The sequence below is a fragment of the Lontra canadensis genome, unplaced genomic scaffold (assembly GCF_010015895.1).
Source record: "Lontra canadensis isolate GAN:19392208 unplaced genomic scaffold, GSC_riverotter_1.0 scaffold133, whole genome shotgun sequence".
NCBI classification, from domain to species: Eukaryota; Metazoa; Chordata; class Mammalia; order Carnivora; family Mustelidae; genus Lontra; species Lontra canadensis.
The window spans coordinates 1,455,335-1,469,159 of record NW_022631127.1 but is presented as its reverse complement, the minus strand read 5'-3'; the positions used below and the strand labels follow the sequence as shown (position 1 = coordinate 1,469,159).

The 13,825-nt window shown below is 38.6% G+C and overlaps 1 protein-coding gene across 1 annotated transcript in view; it reads left to right on the top strand.

The window, feature by feature from the left end:
* EEFSEC (eukaryotic elongation factor, selenocysteine-tRNA specific) overlaps window positions 1–13,825 on the top strand; it is a 248,410-nt gene that overhangs the window by 98,849 nt on the left and 135,736 nt on the right. The window contains exon 3 of the mRNA XM_032842773.1: window positions 13,479–13,575. Coding sequence (XP_032698664.1) covers window positions 13,479–13,575 — 97 coding nt within the window. The remainder of the gene's footprint in view (window positions 1–13,478; window positions 13,576–13,825) is intronic.

Genomic DNA, 13,825 nt, shown 5'->3' with positions numbered 1-13,825 from the left:
GATTACAAAGTAACCATGCACGCCCAGGGAGAGGCTCAGATAAGACTTGAGAAGACTTTATACTTCAGGCTGAGACAGCCTGCAATAATAAAAAGAAAAAATAAAGCAAAACTCCAAGCACAACCACAAAAAACCAGAAAGAATCTGATCTCCAGAGTTACCATATTATTTGACTCAAATGCCCAGTTTCTAACAAAAAATCAGAAGGCATGTAAAGAAGCAGGAAAGTATGACCCAGTCAAAGGAAAAAGAATTGACAGAAAATGTCCTTGAGAAAGATCTGATGGTAGATATACTACACAAAGACTTGAAAATAACTATCTTAAAAACATTCAACTGAAGAAAATGTGGAGAAAATCAAGAAAGCAAATGTATAAACAAAATGGAAATATCAATAAAGAGATAAACTAAAAAGAAACTGAAGAAATTCTGGAGCTGAAAAATATAATAACCAGAAAAAAATATCAGTAGAGGGATTTAAAAACGGATTTGAGCAGGCAGAAGAAAGTATTGACAAACTTGAAGATAGCACAGTGGAAATTATCAGGTGTGAGGAACAGAAGAAAAATTGAAGAAAAGTGAACAGAGGCTGAGGGACCTATGGAACATCATCAGGTGGGCCAACATACACATAGTGGGAGTCGTAGGAAGAGAGAAAGAAAGGGGGCAGGGAGAATATTTGAAGGAATGATGGCTAAAAACTTCCCAAGTTTTATGAAGGATATTAATATAAACATCCAAGAAGCTCAGTGAACTCCAAGTAAAATGAACTTGGAGACTTACACTGAGACATATTATCCCAAAACTTTCAAAAGTCAAAGGCAAAGAGAAAATCTTGAAAACAACAAGAAGTGACTTGTCACACACAAAAGAACCTCAATAAGATAATCAGCAGATTTCTCGTCAGAAACTATGGAGGCCAGAAAGTAGTAGGCACACTATATACAAAGTACTAAAGGTGGGCGAGGGAACCTGGCAATCAAGAATCCTATATCTAGCAAAACCATCCTTGAAAAGTGAGGGAGAAATGAAGGCATTCCTGGATAAAGAAAAGCTGAGGGAGTTTGTTACCACTAGACCTGCCATGCAGAAATGCTCAAGAGTTCTGCACAGTGAAATGAAAAGAAACTAGATAGTAACTTGAAGCTCTATGATGAAATAATGATTTCTCATGGACAACTGTAAAAGTTGTCATTATGGTGGTGGTGTGTGATTCCATGTGTTTTTTCTACATGACTTAATAGGCTAATACATATAAAAAACAAAGCAATGATTTGTTTGAAAGCTAGTAGTATTGTAACTTTGGTCTGTAACTCTACATTTTGTTTTCTATGTGATTTAAGAGATTAATATAATTAAAAGAATAATTAGTTTTATGGTTTTAAAAAGATGTAATTTTTTGACATGAACAACAGAAAAGGATGGGGTCAGAGCTGTATAGAAACAGTTTTTTTTTATGTTACTGAAGTTAAGCTGGTATAAATTCATATTAGAATGTTGTAACTTTAGGATGCTAAATGTAGTCTCTATGTTAGCCACAAGGAAAATAGCAAAAAAAAAAACACAAAAAAAAAAAAAAAGAGAGAGAGAGAGAGAAAGTTAAGTATTTCACTACATAAAAAAACAACTAAACACTAAAAAAGACAATAATGCAAGAAATAAGAGATAAAAAAGCTATAAGGCATATCAAAAACAAATAGCATAATAGCAGAAGTCCTTCCTTATTAGTAATTTCTTTAAATGTAAATGGTTTAAGCTCACCAATTAAAGGACAGAGATTAGCAGAATAGACAAAAACACATGGTCCAACTATATGTGCTCTACCAGAGGCTCACTTTAGAGCTAAAGACACAAATAGATGGAAAGTGAAAGGATGGAAAAGGATACTCCATGCAAATTATGATGAGAAGAGAACGGGGGCACTAATATTAGGCAAAATAGACTTTAAGTCAAAAAAGTTTATAGGAGACAAGGAAGGACATTATGTATTAATAAAAGGTCCAATATAGCAAGAAGATATAGCAGTTATAAACATTTACATCCCTAATGACAGACCATCAAAATATGTGAAGCAAAAACTGACAGAATTGAAGGTAGAAATAGTTCCAGAACAGTAGTCAGAGATTTCAAAATCACAGATTAACCAGATAGAAGATAAGAAAATAGAGGACTTAACACAATAACCCAGCTAGCCTAACAGGCATATACACTTGATCCAACAACTATAGCATATATGTTCTTCCCACATGCACATGGGACATTTTCTAGGATAGGCCATTTGTTAAGCCACAAATTAAGTCTCAATAGATTTAAAAAGGTAGATATCATACAAAATGCCTTTTTTGACCACAGCAGGATGAAGTAAAAAATCAGTAACAGAAGTCAGATGGGAAAATTCACAAATTTGTGGAAATTAACCCACTTAAACAACCCATGGATCAAGGAAGAAATCATAAGGGAAATTAGAAATACTTAAAGACGAATAATAACCAAAACACAATATACCAAATTTATGATATACCATGAAAACAGTGTTATGGGGAAAATTTATAGTTATAAATTATTATGTTAAAAAATAAGGATGAGGGGCACCTGGGTGGCTCAGTGGGTTAAAGCCTCTGCCTTTGGCTCAGGTCATGATCCCAGGGTCCTGGGATTGAGCCCCGCATCAGGCTCTCTGCTCAGTGGGGAGCCTGCTTCCTCCTCTCTCTCTCTCTCTGCCTGTCTCTCTGCCTACTTGTGATCTCTGTCAAATAAATGAATAAAATCTTTTAAAAAAAAATAAGGATGATTTGAAAGCAACAACCTAACTTTACAACTTACAGAACTAGAAAAAGAAGAACAGACTAAACTTAAATATAACATAAGGGAATTATTAATAAAGATTAAAGAAGAGAAAAATGAAACAGAGAAAGAAAAGCGATAGAGAAAATCACAGAAACCAGAAGTTGGTTTTTAAAAGATTAACAAAATAGACAAAATGTTAGCTAGATGGACTAAGAAGAGAGATGACTCAAATTATTAAAATCAGAAATGAAAGTGAAGACATTACTACTAATTCTATAGAAATTAAAAGGATTATGAGAAAGTACTATGAACAGCCAGACAAATTGGGTAACCTAGATGAAATGAACAAAGTCATAGAAAAACAAAACCTACGAAGACTAAATCATAAATATATCAACAATCTGAATACACTTGTAACTACTAAGGAGATTAAATCGTTATTCAAAAATCTCTTAACAAAGAGAAGCTCTTGACCTGATTCATTGGCAACTTCTAACATTCAAAGAAGTAGTAACCCATTTTTCCTAAGATTTTCCAAACAAACTGAAGAACACTTTCTGACTCATTCTGTGAGGTCAGCATCACCCTGACACCAAAGCCAGAAAAAGATACCACAAGAATACTGAAGACCCAAATCCCTTATGAACATTCATGTAAAAATCTTCAGTGAATGTTAGCAAACTGAATTTAGCAGCATACTAAAACAATTATACACCACAACTAAATGGAATTTATTCCTGGAATGCAAGGATGGTTCAACATACAAAAAAATTATTTAATGCAATATACCATATGATCATTTCAATTGATGCAGAAAAAAACATTTTACAAAATTCAACACCTTTTCATCAGACTAGGAAGGGAAGGAAAGTACAGTCGGTGTAATAAAAGCCTACATGAGGGGTGCCTGGGTGGCTCAGTGGGTTGAGCCTCTGCCTTCAGCTTAGGTCATGATCTCATGGTCCTGGGATTGAGCTCCACATCGGGCTCTCTGCTCTGCGGGGAGCCAGCTTCCCTCTGCCCCTGCCTCTCTGCCTACTTGCGATCTCTGTCTGTCAAATAAATAAAACCTTTAAAAGAAAAAAAGCCTACACGAAAAACCCATAACAAACATCATATGCAATAGTGAAAGAGTAAGGTTTTTCCTTTAAGATCAGGAACAAGACAAAATTACCACTTTTTGCCACATTCAAGATAGTACTGGAAGTTCTAGCCAGAGTAATTAGGCAAGAAAAGGAAATAAAAGCACCCAGTTGGAAAGGAAGAAGTAAAATGATCTCTTCACAGATGATATGGTCTTACATGTAGAAAACCGCATATATTCCACAAAAACCTATTAGAGCTTATGAATGAATTCAGCAAAGTAGCAAGATATAAGACCAACATGCAAAAATCTGTTGCGTTCTTATACTTTAACAATGAATAGTCTGAAAAGTAAATTATGAAAAGAATTCCATTTGTAGTAGCATCGAAAAGAGTAAAATACTTAGGAATAACCAAGGAGGTAAAAGGCTTGTATAATGAAGGCTATGAAACATTGGTGAAAGAAATTTTAAAAATCATAAATAAATAAAAACACATCTCCTGCTCATGGATTGGAAGACTTAATACTGTTAACATGTCAGTACTACCCCCAAGCAATTTATAGATTGAACATAATCCCTATCAAAATCCCAATCACTTCTTTTTTTTGCAAAAATAGAAAAACCCATACTGAAATTCATACAGAGTCTGAATGTTCCCCAAGTAGCTGAAACATTCTTGAAAAAGATGAACAAAATTGGGGAGTTTATACTTCATGATTTCTAATTTTACTACAAAGCTACAGTAATCAAAGCAGTATGGGCACTAGCATAGAGATGGACAAAAACAGCAATGGAATAGAATAGAGAGCCCAGAAATAAACCCTTGCATATATGTTCGGATGAGTTTTGACAAGGGGGCCAAGACCATTCAGTGAGGGAAGGACAATCTTTCTACAAATGCTGCTGGGAAAACTGGATGGTTAGCCACAAATAAAATAATGAGGACGGACTTCATACCAAACATTAGCTCAAAGAGGATTGAAGAACTAAATGTAAGACCTAAAACTCTCAGAAGGAAATTTTTAAAATTTGTACATCAAAATTTATCAACAGAATAGAAAGGCAGCCTACAGAATGGAGAAAATATTTGTGAATCTATATATCTGATAGTAAGAATATGTAGGCAACTCCCAGAACTGTCTCCTAAGAACAAAAACCAAGTGACCTGATTCAGAAATGGGAAAGGTTTGAATAGACATTTTTCCAAAGATGTGTGAATAGTCAATAAGTACATGAAAAAATGCTGCATCACCAGTCATTAGGGAAATGCAAATAAAAACTGTAATGAGATACCACCTCGTATCCATTTGGATGGCTGGGGTCAAAAAACAAAAAAAATAAGTATTGGCGAAATGTGGAGAATTGGAGCTTTTTTGCAGTATTAGTGAGAATGTAAAATGGTTCAGCTGACATGGATAATGGTATGGGGGTTCCTCAAAAAATTAAGAATAGTTATGTTAACTAGAGTGGAATTTAAATAAGAACTTATAAAATTTAAAAATAGAATTACCATGCAACAGTTCTGCTTCTGGGTATATATCCAAATAATTGAAAGCAAGAGTCCCCAAGAGATATTTGTACGCCCATGTTCATAACAACATTATTCATGATAGCCAAAAGGTGGAAGCAGTCCAGGTGTCCATTGATGGAAGAATGAATAAGCAAAGTGTGATACATACATAAGAACATTCCCCATAGAATATTATTTACCCTTAAAAATTAAGGAAATTTTGATACATGCTACAACATAGATGAACCTCGAAGACATTCTGCTGAGTGAAATAAGGCAACAAGAAGGCAAGTATTGTATGATTCCATTTATGTGAGATAGTGTAGAGTAGTCAGAATCATAGAGCCAGAGTAGTGTTGCCAGGAGCTAAGAGACGGGGGAATGGGCAGTTGCTGTTTAATGGGTATGGAGTTTTTATAAGAAAAAAGAACTCTGGGGGCACCTGGGCGGCTCATTCGGTTAAGCGTCCCACTCTTGATTTCGGCTCAGGTCGTTATCTCAGGTTCATGAGATTGAGCCCTGCATCAGGCTCTGTACTAAGTAGGGAGCCTGGTTGAAATTCTCTCTCTCCCTCTGACCCCTGCTGCTCTCTCTCTCTCTCTCTCTCTCAAATAAATAAATCTTAAAAAAAAAAAAAAAGAACCCTGGAATTGGATGGTGATGATCACTGCACAACATTATGAATGTATTTTATACCTCTGAACTATACACTTACATATGGTTAAGACAGTAATTTTTTTGTCATGTGTATTTTACCACTATAAAAATTTGGGGGGAAATGCATGGAGTTGTCTAAGAAAGTCAATTCTTTTTCAGTTATCTTTAAATCTCTTCTGTTGAATTCAGGAAAACGTCTGTGCCTGGTCCCACTATGTCTTCAGCAGTTCCCTAACTTTTTAACAAGACTCAGAGCCTTCAGCAGGAAGTAGTATCTAGCTAGGATTTAATCGCTTTCTTTTGCTTTCTCTGTGTTTATTTTTGTAGCTACAGTAGTAGATTTCTTGTCCTCTGTAGGGAACTGTAGTTGATAAATCAAAAGTTGCTTAAAGCAGAGAATTAGGAAAGATGACACAGTCAAACCTTACATAACTTTTTTTTTAACTTCCAACACATGCATTAATAACATCAATAATGTAAGTTGCTCCGGGGGAACTTATAAGGTTCTGAGCATCGTGCCTCCCCTTCCTCATGAGCACTATGCTGGGGGCAGTTAATCCAGGCTCGTCTAAGGCATCTTGGCCATGTGAGGGGTTTTGCATTCTGAATTCAGGCTTATCTCCTCTTCTTCTTGCTGTTTTGTTTGGGCATTTCATTTGTGATTTCTGCATCACCTATAATTTCAATTTTACACAAATTAGCACTCCTGATTCGTATGTTATCATTAATTCTTTTGGTCTGAATTCAGTAAAGCAAGCTATATTCTGGATGTTCTTGGTCAGAACTTATGTTTTTAAAAGCTCTAGGATTTGTTGCTTTGCCAGTTTTAAAAAGTTGTAATTTGCAAGTTCCAGCTGCAAGACCTTAGGCAGCTGCGGTCATCATTTTGGCTTTTTTTCCTCTCCAGGTGCGGCATGCACATGTGTGTGTGTGTGCGTGTGTATGTGTGTGTTTGTGCATGATTGCTTCTCTTGATAGCATCTTACAAGTTAGAATAGTCCCACCAGTGTGTTAGACTTGTTCTCCAGTTGAGTTTCCTGGAGAAGGCCTCAGCAAATGGCTTTCGTTCTGTTATGTCTGAGCATCAGACAGCTTCTTGCAGCCAAGGTACTTGCTGCAGGAGCTAATGACCTTATTACATCTGTCACTTGCTGGAAAATCTTCTACCCGGCCCATCTTTTCTTCCAGTTTGAGCCCACTGACTGGTGCTCTGAGTTCTTTTACATATAAACCATACGCAAATGCACTGTCTTACTATTTTGGTCTGCTTAATGGGAAGCACAGTTTGCTTAGCAGTGTGAGTGGAGAACTTTCCTGTGTTTGAACAACCTCCTCTGAAGTCTTTTTTTGTTTGTTTTTTTTAAGATTTATTTGTTTATTTATTTATTTGGAGAGAGAAAAAGAGTATGGAGAAGGGGAGAGGGAGAGAATCTCAAGCAGACTTCCTGCTGAGCGTGGAGCTAGACACAGGGCTCCATCTCATGACCCTGAGATCATGACCTGAGCACAAACCAGGAGTTGGAGGCTTACCGGACTGAGCCACCCGGGCGCCCCACCCCCTAAAGTCTTTTATAATTTTCTTATTCACATCTAACTTATCACCAGAGTTTAAAGAGATTTATCTGTGTTGCCTCTTTCTAGATAATTCAACTTAGTTCTCATAGAAATAGCTATTATCGGACTGTTTTAGGATACTAAATTGAATTAAAGTAACACAACTGGCATTAGCAAGTTTATGCCCTAACTGTTGTGCCTCCTGTTCAGCTTAAAGGTCAACTGGTGAAGGCAAATACGTGGGGTGTCCTAGACTCTCAAGCATGGCTGTGAGCCTCACGCCGTCTGCTGGGCGTGGACGTTGAACATACACCAGGCTTTCTTTCTTTCTTTTTTTAAAGATTTTATCTATTTATTTGACAGAGAGAGAGAGATCACAAGTAGGCAGAGCAGCAGGCAGAGAGAGAGGGGGAAGCAGGCTTCCCGCTGAGCAGAGAGCCCGATCTGGGCTCTATCCTAGGACCCTGAGATCATGACCTGAGCCAAAGGCAGAGGCTTAACCCACTGAGCCACCCAGGTGCCCCTACACCAGACTTTCTTTAGGCACAGGTTTTATGGAGCAGACGGAGTGGCTGTCCTTGCAGTGGCTGGTGATGGGAGGGTCTCTTCTGTACCTTTTCTTTGTGGCAAATGATACCAGTCTTCCTTTTAGATAATGCAGAATTATGTTTTTCAGTAAGTGGTTTTAAGTAAGAACGTAAATTGTTTTAAAAGAAAAGCCTTGAGAAATAATAGCCTACTTAGGTGGTGTACCATTTTGACAAAACTTGAGAAGAGGGTATGGGACCAGTGAGCTGTGTGAAGGTCACACTGAAATAAAGGCAGGAGGGGATGGAGCAGAGCAACCCAGCCCTGTCCTGGTGGGTGGGAGCACTGGGCTCCATCTTCTGTTCTTATGTTTCAAAGGAGCCATGGTGACATCTGACACAGCAGCCATTCCCCGAGGAGGGAACCCTCTGGCTTTTGTGGAGGTCGTCCTGGGGATGTCCAGCATGGTGGGAAGGACAGAGCTCTGGAACAGAGCTCCTTAATTCTGCCCTTTAGAAGTCATTTAACCTCTCTGTGCCTTAGTTTCCCCATCTCTAAAATGCCAGTTTTATCCCTCACATCATTACCATGAGGATCAAATGGGATGATGGAAGCATTTAACTAAGTGCCATTCACATCATGTTCAACTAATGTTGTGGGAATGTTAACAATTGTTCTTCCTACCTCCAAGGCTTGTTTGAAGGATGCAGTAAATTTATGTCTTTATTTGAAAGTGATGGCAAACTATGAGAATATTGAATACTGTCATTATAGCTATCACCTTTCTTTCATTGGTTTGAGAACTAAAATTACTAAAGGGCAAGGATATTGTTTATAGGACTGTTTATAGGACTTAAATATGTTATGTTGCCTGATCTTTGAAGATCAGCCACTTTCCAAATTCTCATGGATTCAAGAAGAGGCATACGACCCTGACTCTAACTCACTTGATATTTTCAGGTGGGTGGTAAACCCAGAGTTGGTTTTAATCACAGCCCCCCACTCATTAGCTATGTGACCTGGAGCAAATGACAGACTCTAGACAACTTAGGATTCCCTTCTGTAAACCCGGAGGAGCAGTAATAACAGCCACCTTGTGGGGTTGTTGAAATGAGGAGTGCAAGGCCCCGCAGCACAGGTGCTGGTACCATTGGCCCTTGACCTCGTCCCTTTCCCTCACTCCCACTGTGTTGGGACAGTGGACTGCAGAGCAATTTTTAGAGTCTGGGGAGGGTAAGGGTGCACCTACTGGAGGAAGCAAAGACCAGAACGTAAAGTGGTGTGGAAACATTCACTAAAAGCACACTTAGTAAATAAACAGATGGAAGATGTTCAACATTGTATGGCTTATTAAGGAAATACAAATTAAAATGAGGTATGTATAAAAAATAAGGAGCTTTTGGTGTATGATTAGTGAAAAAGACATTGCAGATAATCACTGTGGTAGTAAAAAAGGTAGCAAACCTTTCAATGTATGTTCTTTTCTTTTTAATGGAGATATAATTCACATACCGTAAAATTCACCCTTTTAATGTGTACAGAATTATGTCAGCATCACCACTATCTGATTTCAAAAACCCTGTACCCATTTAGCAGCTGTTTCCTATTCTCTCAGCCCTGGGAACCACCAGTCTGTTTTCTGTCTTTATGGATTTGCCTATGTTGGATATTTCATATAAATCACACAATAGGTGATCTCTTATGTCTGGCTTTTTCACTTATGGTGTTGATGACATTTGGGCTGTTTCCAGCTTTTGGCTTTAGTGGGTAGTGCTGTTGTAAACATACATGTACATGTATTTGTTTGAGTACCTATTTTCCATTCTTTTGGATTTATACTCAAGAAATTTCTGGACCATATGGTAATTTTACATTCCTCTTCATTTTTGAAGCTTTTTTTTGCGGCGGTGGGGGCAGAAACAGAAGTCTTGGTTGACGACGACGATGACTACTACTACTACTACGACGACTTCTTCTTCTTTTAAATTCTCAGAAATTTGAATATGTCATCCCATTACCTTCTAGCTGCCATGGTTTCTTTTTTTCTTTTCTTTTTTTAACTTGTTCATTTATTTGTTTATTTAATAAATACCTATCAAGTGTCTGCTATATGATAGGGTTTTTTTGCTTTTGTTTTTATTTTGTTTTGTTTTGTTTTTAGGTATTTGGTATTGGCTCCATGGTTTCTGAAGAGATCAGCTGTTACTCTACTTGAGGATGCCTTGTGCTAAACGAGCCACTTCTCTCTTGTTGCTTTCTCCTTGTCTTTGGCCATTGACAGTTTGATTATGGTGTGCCTGGGTCACATCTCTGAGTTTTTCTTACTTGGAATTTTCTAAGCTTTTTAGATGTCCTTCAGAAACTTTGGAAGTTTTTGAAGCTTATTCGGATCTTGCCATCCCATCTTGCCTTTGTTTCTGGACATCTCAATATGCACCTGTTGATGTACTTGATGTCTCACATATCTTTGAGGTTGTGTTCGTTTCTCTTCTCTCATTTTTCTTGAATTTCCTTAGGTTACATAAACCAAATTGTTTAAGTTTGTTGATTCTTCTGCCTGCTCAAATCTGCTATTAAGCTCCTCTAGCAGATTTTTCATTTTAGTTATTGTATTTTTCAAATCCAAAATTTCTATTTTTTTTATAATTTCTAACTTTTTTGTTATTTTCTCTTTGGTGACACATTATATTCATTCTTTCCTTTAGCTCTTTAGACATGGTTTATTTCTCGAACAAATTTAAAATAGCTGATTTAAGACTTTTGTCTAGTAGGGATTTCTCAGGAACAATTTTTATTACACTCCATTTTTTTCTTGTGTATGGACCATACTTTTGTTTCTTTGTTGTATTCTTATTCCTTGTTGAAAACTGTACTTACACAAGAATATAATGTGGCCATTCTGGCCATCAGATTCTCTTCTTTACCCGTACTTTCATAGTTTGTTGTTAATTTGGTTAGTATTACACAAATTACTTTTGTGAGGTAATTTTGAAAGTCATTTGTGACCACTGAAGTCTCTGCTCAGTTTAGTGGTCAGCTAATGATTAGAGCTTTTCTTAATGCCTAGAATCAGTAAGTCTCCCAATCTTTGACAAGGATCTCTTTGTGCATATTGGGGCATGCTTTCAGTACTCAGGCAGGCAGTTGGCAACTCTGCCTTGGCCTTCACTTCCTGTTTGCATCGAATCTTAAGGTCAGCCAGAGGTAAGAACTTAGGGCCTTCTCATGTCTTTCCTAACCATGTACCATGCTTTTGCCCATAAATAGCCTTCTAGTTTCCCAGGAAACCTCCAAACCTCTCATGGAAGGTTTTCCAAAGCTCCCATGGAAGCCCTTCTAAGCTGTTTGGTCCACCGATTTACCCAAACTGTTATCCTCCCTCAGGCAGCTGTGGTATTAAACAATTGCCTCTGATTGTTTTCAACAAGTGCCCTTAAGGAAAAATAAAGATAACTTTGCTAGTAGAGTCTTCCAAGAAGGAAGGAAAGGAAAAATAATGGCAATTCTCTATGAAAAGGGCTTTGATGGAACTCAGACCCATTCTGCCCCCTCAGTGGCTGTCAGGCTGCTGGCTTCCATTCTGATTGCAGATGCTGGTTATTAGGGCTGCTGCAGAGTTGGGGAAGAATGGATAGGAATAAGGCAAGTTAAAATGCCACAAAGCTCTTTTATTCTTACCAAGATTCAGCCATATTTCTTGAATAAACATTCCACAGATTGCTGCAAACCTTTAGTTAATTTCTAGAGTTCCGAAATAGTTGCTTCTGATGATTTTTTGCCTATGTTCTTTATTTTACAGAGGAGAGTCTGATTGTCCTTATTCCACCATTTTGCTGATTTTTCAATGTATGTTGAGTCTTAGGCTTATACCCCATGAATTAATCCCAAAGCAAGGGAAGAAAAAGCCAGTCATATGTCCACCATCATGTTTACCAGTGTTATTTATGATCGTGAAAAATTCAAAATGTTCTAAATGAGTAACATTAGTGGGGAAAAGCATATACATTCTGGGTCACGCTGTAATGCAGCTGTATAAATGAAAGAGGAGGCCTGGGCAGTAGGATTATAACATGGAAGCTGTGACCCTTGAGATGGGCTGGGTTAGAGTTTGGTTCTGAGATTATAATAAATGACTTGTAGCAAATTAATTCGTCTCTCTAAGCCTCAATTTCTCATCTGTTAAATGGTGGCAGTTCTGTAATAGTGCTGAGAGCTTTCACAGAAGGTGTCCAGGTGATATGCTTGGCTCAGCCATTGCTAGCACCTAGAGGATGAATATACAACCCATATTCCTGCCATTGTAGTGCCCTTTTTTCTAACCTTGGTTTTTCCATGCATTGCCAAGGGATCTTTTTTTATTTTGGTTATCGCATACGTGAAATTTCACATCCTTATAGTTTATTTGCCATTATATCACTGTTGTTGCTATCATTCAATAGAAAATTCTTTATAATACATGGTAGAATTATGGGTTGTATATTTTCTCTTTTCCATTTTATTTTATTTTTTTAATCAATGGAAAAGATAAAAGTGTACTTATAGTAAGAATCTCTTCTTAGGGCTCTTGGGTGGCTCAGTTGGCTAAGTGACTGACTCGGTTTCAGCTCAGGTCATGATCTCAGGGTCCTGGCATCCTGCATCTGGCTCCGTGATCAGTGGGGAGTCTGCTTGAGGATTCTGTCTCCCTCTGCCCCTCCTCCTGCTTGTGCTCTCTCAAAAAAATAAGTAAATCTCAAAAAAAATAAATAAATAAATAAATAAATGAAAAATAAAAGAAGGAGGAGCTCTTCAGGAGGGTCGGGGCAGGATTACCTGCCATTAGACGCTGGTATGATAGAAGTATGTTTTCCAGGTGCGTCTTCAGGGACTTGACTTTTTTTTTTTCCCCCCAAGATTTATTTATTTGATGGGGAGAAAGGGAGCACAAGCAGGGGGAGCAGCAGGCAGAGGGAGAGGTATAAGTGGACTTCCCGCTGAGGAGAGAGCCCAATGTGGGGCTCGATCCTGGGACCCTGGGATCATGACCTGAGCTGAAGGCAGACAGTTAAAAACTGAGCCACCCAAGTGCCCTTTCAGAGATTTTTTTGATAAACCAGTATTTCCTGAGTCTCTGCAGGAGGCTGGGATGTACTTACTGGACTTCTTCAAGGGGGTCTTTTATTCAGAGTCCTGGGGGCTAGGGTTCACTACTGCCTCCTCAGAGTGGGTTGTGAAAGTGGAGGTTAAAACCTAGGAGCACCCTCTTAAATTTTATCATTCATCCTTAGGATTTCCCTGTGGGGCCTCCGTTTCCTCATCTGCTGCTCATCCGTGCTGATGATCTCTGTAACTCGGCAGGGCTTGTTTTTCCATTTCAGGTTCCGAGGTGCACCGATTATACCCGTGGCGGCCAAGCCTGGGGGGCCAGAGGCCCCTGAAACGGAAGCTCCACAGGGCATCTCAGAGCTCATTGAGGTACTGTCAGCTTGAATCCAGGCTGGCCTGTGGCCCCAGCCCCACTCAGGCCCCTTGTGTCCTGCTAAGTGTGAAACGGAGAGAAGGGGGAGGCACCCCAGCAAGAAGACTCTGAGCTGTTCAAGTCCCACCGCACCTCCCCCAGGCACCTACATACCTTAGCGGACCCTCCCTCACCCCCATCCTAGAGTGAAACCAGAATAGAAGCAGAGGCCTCACTCTCTAGCCCAAGGTCCTGCTGAGCTATCCA